The 19,948-nt window shown below is 42.5% G+C and overlaps 1 protein-coding gene across 3 annotated transcripts in view; it reads right to left on the bottom strand.

The window, feature by feature from the left end:
• Nucleotides 1–335: 335 nt before the first annotated feature.
• The window catches only part of KCNK2 (potassium two pore domain channel subfamily K member 2), a 214,529-nt gene continuing 194,916 nt past the window's right edge, over nucleotides 336–19,948 (bottom strand). For all 3 annotated transcript variants that reach the window (XM_055144841.1, XM_004613007.2, XM_055144842.1), the window contains exon 7: nucleotides 336–4,303. In XM_055144841.1, coding sequence (XP_055000816.1) covers nucleotides 3,986–4,303 — 318 coding nt within the window. In that variant the 3' untranslated portion in view covers nucleotides 336–3,985. The remainder of the gene's footprint in view (nucleotides 4,304–19,948) is intronic.

Below are 19,948 nucleotides of genomic sequence, written 5' to 3'. Positions count from 1 at the left end.
TGGTGTTACTGGGATGAATCCTTTACGAAATGGATGTGTTTGAGACAAAAACTGGCTAACTCCTGAGGTGGGGTGGGGGTGAAGGAAGCACTTGGCATTTGTAAAGTTGTCCCCTTAGTAAGAAAAGTAGAATAACTTACTTTCAAAAAAGCCATGCCATGTTGATCTATGTTAGACTCAATGCTTATGCACTGAGGCCAATAAATTTCACTATAAAAGAGCACTTAAGGAAAAATACATACTAAAACCAAGATAATATACTAATTTTAATGGAGCTAAGGGTATTGAAATAGAAGTATCTTTTAATTTATTTAAACTCTCATTTTAGTAAGGAATGCAAGCCACGAATAAATTATTATTTTATTAGAACAAGCATGTTTCATAAGAAAAAAGGAAAATAAAACATTGGTTTAGACCACCAGTTATTAGGCATACATAATTATCTCAAGTTCTTCCAAGCAACTAATAAATTTTGGGGGGATTCCATCTAAACTCAGCTTAGTTTGTAGGAATTCTAGCTTCAAAGATCAATTAATTCCATTTATTTCTAACATTGAATAAGATGGGATCTGGGCTCTCATATGTCACATATTCCTTCGAATTTGAGAAAGAAACAAATTTTATCATACTACTTCCTCATTTATAGATGACCAAGATACAGACAGAGAGACAGACAGACAACAGAAGACACAGAGAAGTGACATGAATCTGGAGCAGTGTGTACAGATTATACAGGAAATGAAGAGCCTCTACAGTCATCACTTTCAGAGAAAGAAGAAGCTGAGAGTGCTTAGATTTCACAGCTGAGAATCTATGAGACTTTGGGCCCGGCACTTCACTTTTCTTCCCCTCAAAGATCCTTTGAGGCCAAAGTATTCTCAGACCATGTCAGAGAGTGAGAAAACAAACTCACCAAAAAATCGAAATTACAGCAAAATCTTGACCCATGTTCTCTCCACAAGAAGTAAATGGAGGAAGCCTGAGGACATTGTACTGCTCTGAAACATGTCTCTCCCTAAAGGTGACCTAGAAGTCCAGTTTTAGGATATTTATTGAGCATCAAAGTGTTTAGAAATGAACAAGTCCATTTGCTGGAGATACTGGCCAAAGATTTAAAGTCGGAGTTGTAGGAGATTTTTAGTGATGACTTGTTCAGGCTTCAGCACTTTTGGGACATTGGTCTTTTTCTTTAAAGGCATTTTGGTGCTTGTGTTCAGCATTCACTTTAGTGTTAAACGAAGTTATGTCCAACCATAATAAAATGAGATACCATAATTTAATGGCAACACCTTGAATTTATACCAATTTAAAATATCCTATTTTAAAAATAAAATTTCAGAATGTTTGATTTTGCACAAATGCCACCAAGATCATTTTGGAAGTATTTAATGAGGAAGTAATAATTATTTAAAATATTTTGGGAATGGGGCTGGAGTGATAGCACAGCAAGTAGGGCATTTGCCTTGCACATGGCCAACCCGGGTTCGATTCCCAGCATTCCATATGGTCCCCTGAGCACCGCCAGGAGTAATTCCTGAGTGCAGAGCTAGGAGAAACCCCTGAGCATCGCCGGGTGTGACCCAGAAAGAAAAAAAATATTTTGGAAATACTGCAAATGAAGGTGCCACAAAAATCTCCACATAAAAGCCACCTCCTGGAGTTCTACTCAACTAGAAGCATATCCAAATGCTCAGCCAAAGCAGGCAACTTGAAAACCGCTGACTTTAATTACAAACTTTATTTGTCAATACAATTCACAGTTTATACATGGTGCATTCCACCATAAGAACTTGCAGAACAGTTACTGAGAAAATGGTGTAGCTTTCTTTCTAAAAGAACCTGACTTTCTAAAATTTTGGTTAGAATTTTTTGTAAGTTTATAAAAAGTACCTTCAACAAGTTAAGTGGATATTTACATTTCTAGCTTAAATCTTGGAAAATAGGCATCTATGAAGTTTTTGTTTTGTTTTGTCTTTTATGATCCTGGGTTTATTTTTAAGACCCGAATCTGAATCCCATTTATTCAAATACCCCCGGCCCAACCTCCCCCAGAGTACAAGAAATAAGTTCTGTAATTATAGTTAGGGAAATCATCTTCTTTCTGTATTTTAAAAATTATATATACAATATACAGCAGATCGCATATGAAAATAAAGGAATGAGGAGTCAATCTACTGGTCCCTTCACTGTATTTTTCCTGATCCTGGAAACTTCCAAAGAATTACAGGATATAAAATTAAACTCAAAAGAATTACCGGCCTTGTCTATCTTAAAAAGAAAAGAAAAGGAAGAGCTCTCGAGGTTTAAATTGTGCTCTAACAGCTTCTTCTCAAACATCAGAGACGAATTATGCCCACAATCTTCATTTTCCCATGTGCAAAATCACAGTGGTCCCTGTTTCAACTCTCTCACACTCAAATCTGGAGGCTCCCCCATGGACGCTGGGTCCTTAACCCCTTCCCCAATGTACCATCTCTCCTGGTCCTGTCACCCAAAGAAGGTCAGTTTCAACTCTCTCACACTCATGAATCTGGGCTTCCTCATCACAGGCTGGGCCCATATGCCCCTCTTTGTCCCCTGATGTACCATCTTTCCTTGTCCTTGTCACCCAAAGAGAGTCAAAAAAGGCTCTCCTTGACCAGAAAGCAAAGGGAGGCCACCCTGGCAGTTTCTCAGTCCACACTCCCTCTGTGCTATCTTTTTATGAGCTGCGTTACACCAATGACCGTAAGTTACCTGCCTATAGCCATTTTCAACTGTTTCTTATATCACATCATTTAGACAGAAGGAGGTCTTTTCCTGCCTTTAAAATGAATAATTAGTAATCAATGAAAAGTGGCAAATACTCCCAGGAAGGAAAGGGCTGGCTTTGGAGCAGTCAGAGTGGCTACCCGTTCAGGACCAGAGCGACCCCCCCCCCCCCCACCCAGGACCAGAGCTATAGACCAGCAGTCAGGGTGCTTGCATGTGGCCAACCCACGTTCAACACCCCACATCCCATATGTTCCCCTGGGGGCCACCAGGAATAATTCCTTCTGGAGAGCCAGAAGGAGCCCCTGAGCACAGCCAGGTGTGACCCAAAAACAAAACCAAAAAAATAATCAAGTATGAGCCCCACTCTGTCCCTTGGTGCCAGAGTCACCACGCTATCCAGGGGGCATGGGAGGCCTTCTCTTCTCACTTCTCCGCAGCGCCTTTGACGCTAGATTTCTGAGTGTTGTTTCAAGGTCCCTCTAAGTTGGCCTCTATGCCCTCTCCGACCCCCTCACTCATTTCTGTCCTTTTATAAACTGTTCCCATCAAGGGGTAGGATTTTAAAGGGAGCATAGGGTGTGTGTGTGTGTGTGTGTGTGTGTGTGTGTGTGTGTGTGTGTAGGACTAAGGGTGGGATGTCAGGGAGGGGAGTCTGCAGAGACAAGCCTAGGGACAGGGCAGAGAAAGAGAGACCAAGCATTAGCTAGAGAGGCTCGGATTCTTCCAAAGATAAGGCACTGACAGAAAATTTCTTAGGTCAAAGGCTGCATAAGAATTGCCTGCCACTTACAAAGAGAAATGCCGTCAGTTATGAAAGGACCACATCTAGGCTCAGGTAGGTAGACCCTGAAAAGTGGAAGGACTGGTCTGTCAAAGCTACCTTCTCATGGGAAACAAACAGAATTCCACTCAGAGGCCTGATGGCACATGGGGACCAGAGGGCAGAGCGGGAACAACAGTCTGGGCACAGAAAGGCAGCAGACAAGCTCGCGAGACGGCACTTGTCAAAGCAAGCGGCTGTCCCGACAAGCGTGGTCAGAGAGTGCTGGCTCAGGATCCCAGGTGCTCTCCATGGCAGATGACAGGGGAGGGGGGCGGCTCTACATCATCCCCCCATTTGGAGCTCATGCACAAGTTTTGTTTGCTTTAAAAACACACTACCAGCAAGTCAGAAAGAGCAAGGAGTCCTCGCCTACTGCTCCTCCCCACCCCCCAGTCTCTGGAGCACTGACTATTTAAAGTTCTCGATCACAGCAATGTCGTCGGTGGCACGGTGTGGGGTCAGTCCGTTCAGGTAGATGCTCTCGGCCTTGAGGAGGGGCGGCAGTGCGTCCCGCTCACTGGCCAGGTGATTCACTGACAGGGTCCTGCGGCAGGGCGTCAGCTCCTGGGTGTGGCTGCCTGCCAGCTCGGCGGAGAGCTTGCGCTTGATGGACGTGGCCCGCTGGAACTTGTCGTAGATCTCCACGCTCAGCCGCCGCCTGGTCTCCTTGAACTCAGCGGTGACATTGGCCGTCCACTCGGCAGCATGGGCTCGGAACTCCCCCACCTAGAGCACACGCAGAGACGAGAGCAGAGAGTGGTCAGATTTTGGGGGTGGGGGAGGTTATTTATCGGTGTGGAGGGGAAAAAGTTAGGTTTAGGGCCACTCCTGACTCTGTGCTGGGGAGAGGATATCAGGACATCATTCCTGGCAGTGCCCAGGCACATTTGGTGCCAGGAATTGGAACCAGAGTTAGTGGGACACCTTAATCCCTGTACTTTCTGTCTCTCTGTCTCTCTCTGTCTCGCTGTCTCTCTCTCTCTGCACAGCCCTGACCTAATTTTTAATTTAGTTTTATTTGATTTTGTTTTGGGGCCACACCCATCTGTGCTCAGGGCTGATTCCTGATTCCTGATTCTGTGCTCAGGGATCACTTCTTATGGGGTTCAGGGGACCATATGGGTGCAGGGGAATGAACCAGAGCCAGCTGTGTGCAAAGCAGGCATTTGTCTGGTATCCAATCTCTCTGGCCCTAATATACTTTTTATTTTTTAAAAGGCCTTCAGTAGCCCACATGTATGATCAGAACTGAAGCTGCTACTAATTATCAGTCTGAAAATCTCGGGGCTGGCCCATGCAACACTGTGTCTGGCTATGAGGAGGATGGGCCCAATCCGAGGCATGGAGTGTCATGCACAGCGGGATGGTCTGCAGGCATCTCTGCTTCCAGTCAGGACCATCCACTCTTTCTGATGGGCAGAGATGGATTGCTCAGGGCTGAATTCTGCTCCTTGGCTTAGAGAAGAAAGGAGTCAAGCTTGAGAAAGCTCAACAGGCTCTGCACAGGGGGTGGGGGGGTGGAATGGGACACTGCACGGTCCCCACCCCCGAGTACCATGATCAAAAGAAAGTAAAAGGAGGGGCCGGAGCGATAGCACAGTGGCTAGGGCGTTTGCCTTGCATGCGGCCGACCTGGGTTCGATCCCCGGCATCCCATATGGTCCCCCGAGCACCACCAGGAGTGATTCCTGAGTGCAGAGCCAGGAACAACCCCTGAGCATTGCTGGGTGTGACCCAAAAAGCAAAATAAATAAATAAATAAATAAAAAATTAAAAAAATAAAAATAAAAAAAAAATAAATAAAAAATAAAAAAAAAAAAAGAAAGTAAAAGGAAAAAGGAAAAAGCCAAGAAGGCTGCTCTCCATGGTGAGAAGGCTTACTCAGCCCAGTCCCACAGAGAAACCAGGCAGCAACGTCTGCAGTATCTTCACCTCCCCAGCTGTCTTTCTGTCTAGGACTGCGAACCTCTTGAGTGGTGCAGAGGGACCCCAGGGTGGAAACTGGCAGAACTGAGCTGTGTCCATGAATGAGCCCTACCTACAGAGTTTGGAAGTAAGACTTCTGATAGAAAAAGTTGGTTGCTTCTCTCCCGGCTTTAATGGAATGTTCAAGACTTAACATTCACAAGATGCTTAAAGCCAGTGCTCCAAGACACCCAGATCCAGGTTAACAGGGTCTCGAGCAAAATGAGGACCATTTTCAAGCACATCACCAAGGGCTCCTACTCCACACCACAGGCAGAGCCTGCGAGTCAGCGTGAAATTTGCAGTTGGTAATTAGGCAAATTAGTAACAGGCAACAAAAGAGCCCAAAAGAATATTTTTAGCAACTAAAGATTCTAAAAGTTCTATGCTCCTACCTCACCTGGGATTTTAACCTTTTATTTACTTTCTAATATTTTTATCTATTATTCGATATGCCAAAAACAGTAACAACAAATCTCACAGTGGAGACGTTACTGGTACTCGCTCGAGCAAGTCAATGAACAATGGGATGACAGTGCTACAGTGCTACAGATTAGGTCATTACAATAGCATTAACAAGTGTGGTATCACTATACAGAATTGCTGTGACCCTGCCCTACCACCACAATCCTACACTACTGTCCCTGTGTCATCTCCAGTACTTACGCTTTTAGAGGGAATTGGGGCAGGAGAGAGAGTTCAGGAGTAGAGCACACACCCCTTTTCATGGGCACCCTCTCGTCTCTTCCAACTTAAGAATGATCCTACTAGAAATGGTGACAGACTGTGTTCTCCCCAGGTTCACCAACTTGCTAACTTCATCTCACTCATCTAGAATGTTCTGTGTATGTTCTGGGAAAGTACAGTCATGTTTCTTGTGGGCCTGATTCCTACCAAGCACCACATGAGTGAACACAGGAACAAATGCTGTTTACTGTGAGCCCAGTGACAACTCTTAGTAACACGAGCACACATGCTACCCTGGTATTTCTTGTCTGTCAGCTTTCCTTGCTTCTTCTGCCATTTTGATTACTGTGGATATTTTTGCAAAAGGAGTCTTCCATCACATAACTGTTTTTTCACTCAGTCAATTCTTAACCTTTCCACCTCAGTGTCTGTTATCTGACCTCAATGTGAATCTCAGCTGACAAGCTTCAGCACTCAGGATAACAGCTCAGCCAAGAACCTCTTTATGACCATCTAGGTGTGGGGGCCCACCTGGTTTTGCTATTGGGGATCATGCCTCAGTGAACATTCTTCACCTGTATCTTTGCTAACATGTCCAAATACCAGCAAAATGGAGCCAGTCACAGTCACAGTCATCCTACTGCTCATTGATTTGCCTGAGTGGGCACCAGTAACGTTTCATTGTGAGACTTGTTACTGTTGTTACTGTTTTTGGCATATCAAACACATCTTGGGTAGCTTGCCAGGCTCTGCCATGTGGGCACGATACTCTCGGTAGCTTGACGGGCTCTCCGAGAGGGGCGGAGGAATCGAACACGGGTTAGCCGTATGCAAGGTAAATGCCCTACCACTGTGCTATCGATCCAGCAAAATGGAACCACTGGGTTAAAACAAGTTCTTGATTTTGTGACGATATGAACTGTCCACATGCCTCCATGGTTTTCCTAGGCCCCACTATTTCATCGTACTGCACACCTGTAGCCACAGTCTTTCCACAGCACAGAGACCTGATTATTGGCCCCTACACAGAAAAAAAGTAAATATCCTGATCTTAAATATTCTAGCCACCTCTCTATTGGAACTGAAAATGAAATGGGTTAGAAATTGAGCAAACAAAAACCTTCCCCAGGCTGAACATTCACAAGAAGGAAGTTTCACAAATCAACACGATCTCTCAGGTTGCACTAACAACACACACAGCTCTGTGAAGAGCCCACAAATTAGAAATGCTCAGACTTGTCTGAGTCCATTCACTTCTCTAATTTCTTATTCTTAATTGCCCCCAATTTCTGCCCGAGGCCAACCATCTTATCTCTTTGAGGAACATGATTTTTCTAACTTCTCTAGAGCACCCAAAGGTAGATCAGACATCTCCATAGGTCCTAAGGACTGAATGGAAAAGTGAGAAAGTGGGGGGAAGGGACAGAGATGGAGCCCCTAGTTTCAGCCCCCTCATCCACAAACTGTGTACCAATACGTATGCAATTTAACCTTTTTGGAAACTGGGATTCCTCCTCTGTAAAGTAAGGATAATAAAGCTAATTTCCCAGGAGCAAAGATGACATAGTGTAGAATATCCATATTCTATATTCTATATGTCTATATTCTATGATGCCACATAGAACATGCCTGGCCTTGGAATGATATATATCCACGGGCTCTTTATTCGTTAAATGACAGTGTCCTAAAGTAGACTCCCATCTTTAATAATGGTGACAAAACTATCTGAATTTTCTGATGTCAAAGAAATAGTAAGATTCTGAGAATATAGCATTTATACAAACAATATTTTTCTTGATTAAAACATAGGGTCTTGGACCCTATGTATGAAAACAACTATGATTTACTGGAGTTTTATAAATATCTCTTCTCTCTAAAACTAAACAATATACATCATTATTTTTAAACCATTTTCTGACCATGGATTAATTCAGATCTGTTTTCTTCCTGTGACCACCACTCTTCACATTCTACTGCTGACCCCCTAATCTTGTGCTATGGCCCTCCATTTACATAAGTTCACCAGCATCACCCTTGGAATATTTGGGACCTATAAGGGAACCCATTGAGAAAATGCTGATCTATACCACTTAGTAATGGAGCTGAGGACCATCCCCCACACCAAAGGAAATAAAAGGAACTTCCTCTGGGATCACAGTAAATACATCCACAGCTCATGTGCTTAACAGCTTTGATCTTCACCACATCAGGTACACTTTGTTTACATGGGGTTATCTCAGTCCTGTGATCTGATGTACAAGCAAAGGAAGATCCAGCACTTAGTATTTACTCTCAAACTGACCTAGAACTGTGCCCACCTTTCTCTCCATCCAGTGGTCCCTTCCATGTCCATCTCCAGCATGACTTGTTGGCTACAGGGGCTTCACACAGCTCCCACCCTCTCTCTCTCCCACCTGGTCATGACTTAGATTCCAATCTGATCCCTTAATATCAATCTACATGACAGACTCATTTCCCTCTCCCCTAAACAATCTCTGTTCCTTTTATTCTGTTTTTCTCATTCTTCCCACATCATACAATTCCAGGATGGTTCCAGAACATATGTTGGCCACGCCAATGACTCAGTCATAGTCTGCTGCATTCTGTGCCACTGGCTGATTATAAAATACCCTCCCACTCACCTTGGGCATCTCACACTCAGAACATCTGCAAATGAATAATTTGACTTCTCAAACCTACTCTGAACTCCATTCCTTATTATGACAAACAGCACCATTCACTATTAAGTTTTTCAAATTAAACTTCAATGTAATTCATGGAATTATCTCAATCTTTCAACAGATTTCACCTTGCAATCTGTCATGCAAATTTTTCTCTTTTTCTCTCTCAAATCCTTTTATTTTTCTTCATTCTCACCCTCAAAATTGGGAGACAGTCTTTCTTCTGTTCAATCAGTCTCACCAAATGGTCCTCGTGAACTCAAGTTTATCTTCCCCATGAAAACAAGCACTTGCCATACTCCAGCTTTTTGAGGGTAATTTTTCCCAAATCATGAGACTGGTAACTTGAACTTAAGAAAAAGCTCACTATTCTAGGAACTTGAAATTTATGACATCACCAAAAGTTCTTAACATTGGATGTTACCTAGTAACCTTAAGGAATATTTCCATCCACTAGTTACAGTCAATAACCTACACAACAGATCCTTTAGGTGAAGGATCCCAGTTCAGTTTCTCATAGAAACTTATAGAGTTGGCCTTTCCCCCCTCCCTAACACACCAAAGCACCCTAGGTTGTGTTTGGATGGTGTTTGTAACAGAACAGTTAATAGAAAAGTTTAGTCTTCCTAACTAGATTGTAGCTTCATGACGATGGATCAGACTAATTTCTTCCCTCACAAAGTACCAAACAGAGTATACTATATTCCTGTAAACTTGCCGAGAATTCTGGCACTACTGACAATACTCCTTATCTGTACACACAACTCTCAGGAGCTTTGTCTGATAGTCTAAATCGGCAGAAACTCTAGGTTCATGCATGTTGGTATAGGGTGAAGAGAAAGCTCACTAAAATAGCAATCCCCTTAATATGTTTATTTATTCTGAGCAGGAAAAAGGTACACAAGTAAGAAGTCACTCTCCAAACAATATTTTAATTGCATAATATTGAGATTACTAAATGTCATATAAGGCGTTAGTGTTCATGAAGAGTCAATTAAATGGGGCTAGAGCAATAGTTCAATTCCCAGCATCCCATATGATCCCCCAAGCACCACCAGGAGTAATTCCTGAGTGCAAAGCCAAGAGCAACCCCTGTGCATCGCTGGGTGTGACCCCTCCCTCCAAAAAAAAGGGCAGAAAAAAAAGTCAATTAACTATTGAAACTGTTTTCTACTCTGTGTTAAATACTGTGATTAAAGGAAATGAAGGCAAGTTTATAATTAGATACAAATATCAAAAACATAGATGCAAGGATATGAAAAGTAACGCCTTCCAAAAGGAAAACTGGATTTCCACAGCCATCTACGAGTATCTACTTAGCACCAAGTCCTGCTGGTATTCTTGAGGTACAAACATTCCCAAGTGGTTTGTAGCTTTTGTTTTGCTTTTATTTTTACTGCATTTGAGGCAACACATAGGTTTGTGCTTTTAGTACACAAAGTTACGGTTGCTCCACCACAACTGAAATGCTCAAGACCTCCCCCCAACTCCTCGTGTCCCTTTTGAGCATGTAAATCTCCCCTTCTTATGCTGCAGTATTACCTCTCTGGATTTAGAGTGTCACACATTCAACCCTTAAAAAAACTGGTGAGGACAGGATTTCCTATGCTCCATATTCTCTCTGCACTCATCAAAGTAAACTGTCATTACCACTAGAAGTCCTTCTTACCTATGTACTATAGGACAAAAATACTTCAAAGGATCTTTAATATTTAATGATGTAAAGAATTTTTAAAGTAGTAAAGTGGGTAGAGTGCTTGCATTGTGCATGGCTGACCTGGGTTCTAACGCTGGCAATTCATATGGTCTCCCGGGAGGGATTCCTGGGCACAGAGCCTTCAGTAAGCCCTGAGCACTATCAGTGTAGCCCCCTACAAAAACCAGCACATTAAAAAGTGATTTAGAATGCTTAGGTTCATCTCATTTACTGCTGTATATTCATTTCTGTACAATTCCATTGTCTTTGCCTCCACTCCAGTAGGGGAGGAAGGATTGTTCCCTGCCCTGATTTTTTCTGAAAGTCTCCTTGCTTCTCCCACATGTCAGCCTCATCCTAGTTGTCATTCTTCAGTAACAGAAAGTGTAACACAGCCTACATAGAATTTCCAGTTTTTTTGGTGAAGAGTATTTCTAGAAATTGCACATTTTAACTGCTTGGTTTTAATCAACTGGATTTCTAAGATTTCCCTCCCAACAGCCTTGCTGAATACCACCTACTTGTCTCCTAGAGAGGAGTAGCAATGGGAAAAGAGGAGTTCCTTTATCTCCTCCTTCTCCTGCTGGCCAGGGTCCAGGATGCTTGTTCATAACAGGAAAATGTGCCTCTGTCTCAACTTTGAAAATAGAAAGGCCTCCCAGAGACCATCACACTCAAAGCATCTCTGCCCCTGACAAAAGTCACAGGGTCCTTACACTGTCTGGCCTCAACTGCCACTGTGGAATATTAGCAAAGAGGAAAATGCTACCTTCCAAACCATACCCTTACCTGACTTTTGTTTTCTAGAAAATTCTATTCGAAGAGGATGAAGATATTCTATTTTCAACCCACTGTTTTACTTATCTAGATGAGTCCTTCCATTTTGGATCATTCAACCTGTTATTTGTTTACTTCCCTTAACCCTCTACTGTCTCTGATCTTGATCTTACCAGTAATACCTCACCAGCACTAAAGGGACCCAGGCCTTCCACCCAGTGTTATTCTAACTTCCCTCACCTTGCCACCACACTGCCCTCTTGAAGTTGGAGCCCTGTGCTTTGTGACCCAAGGTCAAGGGCTGGCCTCGTTTTATGCTATACATTTCCATTTTTTTTTTTTATTATTTCCCTACATACCACAGATGAGTGAGATGTGGACACGACATTTCTGTCTGGATCTAGTTTTCACAGGGTTTTTCCAGTTCCCAGCAGCTTTCTCAGGCATTAGATAACACTCTATTTATGTGCAGATATAATCATTGTTTCTGATGAGGGCAGAATAACAGAGATAGAGAACCTTTTTCCCAAAGCAAGGCTGAGCAATTAATGGCCATTAAGTAATTTTCTTCATCAGAAATAAAACAAAGAGATGGAGCTCATCTTTAAAACTAGTGCTTTTTTTCTCTTTCCCTTCGACAAGGGCATTGTAATTTACTTTTCTTGATGCTCTGATGCTTATATACCTAATGACTTAAGGAAAAGTTCAACAATAAATGCAGGTAACTGAGCTGAAAACATGCCTCTGGTTAATAGTAATAATCTAAAATCTACTTTGCATTCCAATTTCTGAGGTTGCTGAGACTGTAATTCCTGACAATTAACATTAATTCATTTTCTGAAGTATTGACATTTTATTATACTGTGGAACTGTACTATTAAAAAGAACAATTCAAATTATTCTCTTTACCAACCAGGTTAAAAAAAAGACAACTAAAAGGATTATTGAGTATCACAGTATCACATTATCTTGACAGAACAGTACATGATGTTTTTCTTTGGTTTTCAGGAGAGTATATGTAATATTCATAAGGTCGCCTTAACCTAAACTGCTTTTTTTGGTTCACAATTTCCCCACTTAGTATCACACACATTAACATAATGGTATAAAGATTAAATACAACTGTTTCAGTAAAAATAATTTCAAGAAAAATACTGATTTAAAATGACACATTTCTTGTAAAACTCGGAAAAGATTTCTGTAACCTTAACTGCCTTACTTGGAGGTAGGTTGCAAGTGCCTTCCCTACTGTACAATAGCCCCCCCACACACACACACTTCTTTGGTTTATTATAAATTTAATAATAATATTTACTGATACGTTCTTAATGAGTTTCTTGTGTCATTTTTAGGGCTACACCGAGTGGTGCTCAGGGGCTACCCCTTACCTCCCACTTCATGCCTGAAGGTGCTCAGGGGACCAGGCTGTGCCTGGGGTTGAATGTGGGTCTCCTGCATGCAAAGCATGAGCTCAGTGAACTGTGCTCTCTCAGATTATTGATGACATTTCAAAAATCGCAAAGGAAATCAAGGGTGTATGGTGCCGCCAGTAGGCCAACCTCTACCTGCGGGCCAAGTGCATCAGCAGTCTGATGGTGTATCAGGTTTCCTGATACCCCCAAATTGCCACCGTGCCTTTGGCCAGACCCAAACAACTTGGGATCAAGTTTACCAAGAAATTCCAAAAGTTAGGAATGTGGGAGCCACACCTACAAATCACCACTGGCTCAGCTATACAAGCTCATTTATTGGCCTTATTTTAGAGACACAAAAATAGATCTCAAAAGAGATCAAAAGCTGCAATTAATCTTGGACCTGTACAAAGTTGAACAGACTAGGGTAAATCGGAAGAGAGTGGGTCAGTCTGGAACCCACCCAAACAGAGCTCCCTGGCAGCCACTTGCTTCCACAATCCAAAACCATTGCCATACCCCTCAGTCTGACTTGACCGTCTCAGGATGGACCCCACCAAGATATAATCTGCTGAAAATTTGGGTATGTGGATTTTGTGACTGAAATCTCCAGGCTTTCTCAGGGTCGGGATGAGCTACCTCCTCCCACATTCCTGTACTTCCGGAAGCCTCAGCAGTTACATCCACACCCCAATGATGCCACCCATTTAAAAAGCTACTCCAGCCTTATTGTCTCCATAAAAATACTGAATGCCCTGAACAAACAACCTGACCTCTTAGTACCTCTATTGCAAACCATAATGCACAAAAGGAAAAGGAGAGAGAGAGCAAGAAGGAAACTGCCTCCCATAGAGGGAGGCTGGGGGTGGGGTGGGCGTGGGGTGTTGGAGGATGGTGGGAGGGAAACAGGGGACACTGGTGGTGGGAAATGGGAAATGTACACTGGTGGAGGGATAGGTGTTGGATCACTGTTACTAAAACCAAATTATGAGCAACTCTGTTATGGTCTATCTCACGGATATTTAATTTAAAAAGTTTTAAAGTGATGTGGAGTTCATGCCCATTTCAGTCAGCTGAATCAAGGGCTGAATAAATACAGTACATTTAAAACAAAAACAAAGGAAATCAAGACTTGCCCTTTAGTTATAGGTAATTTTATGCTCTTTAAAGGAAGAACAACCTGCTCCCTAACACAATGCATTTCCTCTTCTCTTTGCTGCTCAACTGCTCAGACCCAAAGCACTTAGTGAAGCAGAACAGGTGTGTGGGGGAGGGGTCTAGTGTCCCTGAACTAGTATAAAGGGAGTTCCTGCAGGGGATGACAGGGCAGAACAGGGTCAGAGTGTGAGCACAGTGCTTAGTGTTATTGAGCAGATCTCTGCAGGCTTGGGGTGGGGTGGGGGGTTGGTAGCAACAATTCAAGGATGGTTTTGTGCTAGGAGACAAAGCAAATTCTACACTTTTTTCTCCTAGTGCAAATGAGAGCAAGGAAATGCAAATATTAAAATGTTGAGACCTTGAAGGAACTCAAGTTGGAATGAACTAGACATATCACCATGAATTCACAGTATCCCATAGAAAGAGCGAGATTAAATATAGAGGCAAAGACATGATTGCACAAATATAAAAAACATTCTTTTACTCCATCTACTGAATATCTGGGAACATGACAACTCATTAGAGACGCACATCCAAATCTCAGTGGTGAATTTCATGATCCACTATGCAAAGCCATGGCTCTTTGAGAGAAGAGGATGACTAGAACCGAGGAATGATAACCTGGAAATCCCACAGTGTCAATAAGTAAACAATCTCCTCCCACAAATCTTATAGGGGTTGTCTGGGGCAGACAATCTTGGGGCCAGCTGAGGATCACTGACAGTGATTGGCATTGATAGTGGGTGATAAACCCTCCATTCCAGCCGACATACAAGAGTCTTTGCTGAGGGAAACAATGGAGAACATGATGGAGGCCAGGCATGTGACCCCCAAGCACCCCCCCGGGGTACACACTAAGTGCAGCTGACCTGAGGACAGGACACTTGTGCAGGACATAGTTTCTGTGATGTTGACACCCCAGGGACACACTGAAGAGATACCCAATAGAGTTCAATGCCAGCATTTCAAGCCCACTCCTAATTCAAACTGGGGCCAAATACAAACGGAAAGAAACTGGTGCAGGAGAGCATTTTCTCTGTAAGGAAATTTTTGGAAGCAATGTTCTCTTTTGGGAAAAAAAATTTGGAAATAGAATTTTCTCAGATCTACACAGAACACAGGAAATCTTTTCTCCCCCATTCCATGGAGCAAATAGGATCACGATATGATTGAACTGATAGAGCTTTTATTCAGAGATAAGTGTATAAACCTCTGAAACTAACAGCTATCAAACGGGAAGCAGACACTTGGCTTTTTCTTGTTTCTTTGGTGTTCGTGTCTCTCCTCTCACGTGCTGCAGCTCCCCAGCTGTTCCTTTGGGACTTGCCTTGATTCTGATTCTGGCAATGCACCCTAACAGAGACTGGTTTTGCCCCCCAAAATATCTTCATAACTAGCTCAGAAGAGCATTTTCTATTATGCTCACATGTCATGGATTTTGCTGATTAATTCAAATTTGGGAGCCTGGGTGTGTGATTTAACTATATTTTAGGGTCATTGTTTAAAGAAAAAGCAGTTCATTGTATCTGCACAATTGGATTAAAAATTTTTTTGTTATTATTTGGAGCGGAAGTTTGTCTCACACTCAGCAGGGCCTCAGAGGCTGTCCTGAACTCTGTACAGGAGTGACTCCTGGTGGTGCTCAGGGGACCATGCCAGGTGCTAAAACTGAACTAGGCTTGGCTGCATGTGAGGTGAGTGCCTTAATCCCTGTACTGTCTCTTTGGCTGAGACAAACACTCAGACACCACTCTCCAGACAGGCAGGTAAGTGGCTGAAATGCTACCAGGGCTCTGAGTGGCTCCAGTGTGGAAGCGAGGAGTGAGAGAGAAGAATTTCCTTCTCAAGCTCTTTACTCAGAATTTCCAAGTGAATTAGAGTGAATCTCACACACGATTTCCAGTAAATAAATTCATTCCTGCTACCTTCTGTAGGAAAAGAAAGTCTGACTATTTGAACTAATGCTCCTCCTGGTTCTGTGATCAAGGCTCATTTGCAGCTGGGGATTGTACCAGGGACAGCTGCACACAAAGCAAGTACCTGACCTCCTGTGCTGTCCTTCCTGTATGTCCCAGTGAACAATGGTTTTAAAGAACCCAAGTCTTCACATCAAAAAGCAGTGCATAGGTTAATGAGTGTTCCGCATTAAAGGGAGCTCTGACTTGCAAACAGAGATCTTGGAAACACTGTCTATGCTCATTTAGATTTCCATATTGATTTAGTATTGTGATAAGAAAACTATTTTAACATCCTCTTCTTTCTATCTGTACAGTGACTAGGTATGCCAGTGCTTAGAAATGAGTGAGTACCTGAGTGAGTACTTAACAGGCAACGGTACCTGAGTTTCACTCACACGTGCACTGTATTTTGCAAATCCAAAAATTTCCCTTTCAATCAGCAAATTTGTCATTTTACAGGGCATAGAAAGTTTTAAATCTTAAACGCTTTGGAAAATGTTCCTAATGCTTAAATTAATATCAACTGTTCTAAGCAGTTCTTCAGAGGGAGATTGGGAGAAACTCTAACAGGAGGCTTGAGTTAAATGATCCCATGGAGAGGTGAGAGGAAAGTGGCGAGATCATCTAGAACATTCTGTGCTGCTTTATAAGAAAATCACTTTGACTTTGGGAACCATTGGGAGCATCTTGACAGAGGGAAGACAGGATGTCACCTGACTTGAGAGATGAGTCTGGCTCTTGAGAACGTGGTTGAGATGATGCAGAGCACAGGAGAGGCAGGGGACACAGGAAGGAGGCAGTGGCAGTGCTCCAGATTTGAGCAAACAGTGGTGTGGAAAAGGGCAAAGAGAAGGTGGTCCGGTTGCACTCTGGGCAGCTTCCAGATGCTAACTCTGGGACTGGACACCTTCACAGCAAAACAGTTCACGTGAGATAGGGGAGCAGGAGGAAAGTGGAGCATGGCCTTCCCCACCTGGTTCCCCCAATTCCACTATATACTTCCATCTCTGCACAAGTCTGCACACAAGCCTTTTCGTTCTCTACACAGAACCCACCATGGGGTACTGATCAGCACCCTCCACACCACCATCACACATACACTGACCCACACATTTTTCCTTCAGGACAAATGCTGCGGATGTTTATAGTTATATGTTTATATCTGTTCCAATGCTCACTGATGTATCTGAGCTCCGTGGATAGTAAAGCATGTGTGATAAAGAAGCCCATGTGACACATGAAATACAGTGCCAGATGGATATAGTATTGAGTGCCTTGAGTGATCATTCTTCTTGGGAGTCAGCATGATCCACAACTTGCATTTTAGAAACTTGTATCACTTGTCACTTGTCATCCCATTGACCTTCGATTTGCTCGAGCGGGCAACAAATCAAAGAAACAAATCAAAGAAATCCCTTTTCCCCTATTATCAAACTCAAATCATACCACCTTTTGGTGTGCACACTGAGTGTGCAAGATGTAATCCATGCAGCTTCCAATATGAAAATAATTTTTATTCTAGAATGTAATGTCCATTACATTCTAGAAGTCTCCACCATCCACTGAGCAGAGCTAAGAACAGCAGCCATTATACCCAATGTTTATGTTTGGACTAAATCTATCCAACCATCTTTCAAAATTGTATTGACCAGCATTTCTCTTTATTATAAAGGCATTGAAGTATCATCACCAGAAAATACTGTAAATTCTCCCTTATAGGCACCAGGAGGTTGTCCTGCCAACACCGGCAAGCTTTGGCCTTCCTGAGATATTCCATGAAAAAAAAAAAATACCGTCATCACAGTCCTTCAAAAACTAGAAATTGGGCTTCCATATGACCCTGTAATACCACTTCTATAATACACTTCTATAATACCACTATAATCTGAAGGTGACAAAAAGCACTGTAGAAATGACATCTGTACCTATATGTTCATTGCAGCATTATTTACAATAGCCAAAATCTGGAAACAACCCAAGTGCCTGAGAACAGATGACTGGTTAAAGAAACTTTGGTAAATCTGCACAATGGAATATCATGCAGCTGTTAGGATAGATGAAGTCATGAAATTTGCTTATAAGTGGATAGACATGGAGAATATCATGCTAAGTGAAATAATTCAGAAAGAGAGGGACAGATATAGAAGGACTGCACTCATTTGTGGAGTATAAAATAACATAAAATAAGACTGACACCCAAAGACAATAGATACAAGGGCCAGGAAGATTGCTCCATAGTTGGAAGCCTGCCTCATGAGCAGGAGGAGAAGGCAGATGGAATAGAGAAGGGATCACTAAGTCAGTGATGTTTGGAGGAATCAGTCAGGATGGGACATGTGTGCTGAAAGTAGATAAACGACCAAAGATGATAACCTCTCAATATCTGTATTATAAACCATAATGCCCCAAGTAGAGAGTATGGGGAATATTGTCTGCCATGGAGGCAGTGGGAGGGTGTGAAAAGGAGGGTGTGCTGGGGATATTGGTGGTGGGGAATGTGCACTGTGGAGGGATGGGTGTTTGATCATTGTGTGATTGTAACTCAAACATGAAAGCTTGTAACTATATCTAATACTGATTCACTAAAAATTTTTTTAAAATTTAAATTTTAAGTTAAAAAAAACAAAGAGAAAAGATACTACCATCTTTATATACCTGATTTCCTATTTGGAAATTAATTATTTTTGTATACAATAAGATTTCCCAAAGTGGCTGATTTTCTACCTACCTGAGGGGCAAATGTTTCACATCATTTTGTTCAAAAGTGCTGTTGGTATTACAAGATTATGAAAAGAGCAAACCCAAATGGCTCTGAAGAACTGCATGGCAAAGGGACTTTTTTTTTTCTATGACTGAAAAGAGCAGACATTTAAGAGATTAGAAGCATCCTGATTGGGCTATTTCTCCTAGTCAGACTAGCCTCTACCCTCTCCACAAGCTCAGCATGAGAATGATCCCTTCAGTAAGCTATTTAGTGAGTTTGTTTGCTTGTTTAGTGGCAAACAGGTAAGACTTATGAACAGGTCTTTGCCTTTCAAAGAAATTGGGTCAGATTAAGATCTCTAGTATGATGTTTACTACCATTTATATTATGGAGAGAGTATACTGACAAGACCTCTGGAACCCAGCCACAGCCATGCTCAAGCCCCTCTCCACACATTTGGATGAGCCTCACGCATGAAGGAACCAGCAGAGGAACCCAGGTATGTGGGACCTGGAGCTGAGATCTCCAAGCCTGCTCGGATCAACACTGGGCCTCTTCTGCCCAGATCCCCCATTTTCCAGTAGCTAGGCGTCACACCCAGGAACTGCCCCCAGCACCGTATAATTCCATCAATGGCCAATATCCAGAGACTATAAAACCAAGCTCCTGGAAGCTAATAGACATCTTATAGCCTAGTTCTCCCTCTCAGAAAACCTGGCAAGCTACCTAGAGTTTCCTGCCCTCATGAGTGAGCCTGGCAAACTCCCCGTGGCATATTCTTATGCCAAAACCAGTAACAATGATGGGTCTCATTCCCCTGACCCTGAAAGAGCCTCCAGTGGGAAGTACGAGTAAAGAGAGGCTTCTAAAATCTCAGGGCTAGGACAAATGGAGACTGTACTGAGACCGCTTGAGAAAATCGATGATCAATGGGATGATGATGATGATGATACTGGCATTCACTCTATATATGTACATATATATTTATCTTTTTATAAACTGTACTTTTACTGTGTCATCTGATCCTCTGCTGATTTGATTCTTGAATCCAGGAAATATCCAAGAGAAACAAGTCATACAACAATAGAATACTACGCAGTCAGAAAAAAAAGATTAAACGATGTAGTTGCCTGCAGCATAGAGGGTATCATGTTAAGTGAAATAAGTCAGAGTGAGAAGGGCAAACACCAAGGACCTCATTTACCTGTGATCTACAAAACAATGGAAGAGACATCATCAAAAAAGGATAAACATTTGTCCCTGGATTACAGAACTTCAATTACCACGAGCGGAGTAAGGAAAAGGCATAAGGACAACAGTGGAGGGTTTGGGG

The sequence above is a fragment of the Sorex araneus genome, chromosome 7 (genome assembly GCF_027595985.1).
Source record: "Sorex araneus isolate mSorAra2 chromosome 7, mSorAra2.pri, whole genome shotgun sequence".
In the NCBI taxonomy this organism is placed as follows: domain Eukaryota; kingdom Metazoa; phylum Chordata; class Mammalia; order Eulipotyphla; family Soricidae; genus Sorex; species Sorex araneus.
Note: the sequence above shows the minus strand (reverse complement) of the source record. Positions and strands in the feature narration are given on the sequence as shown.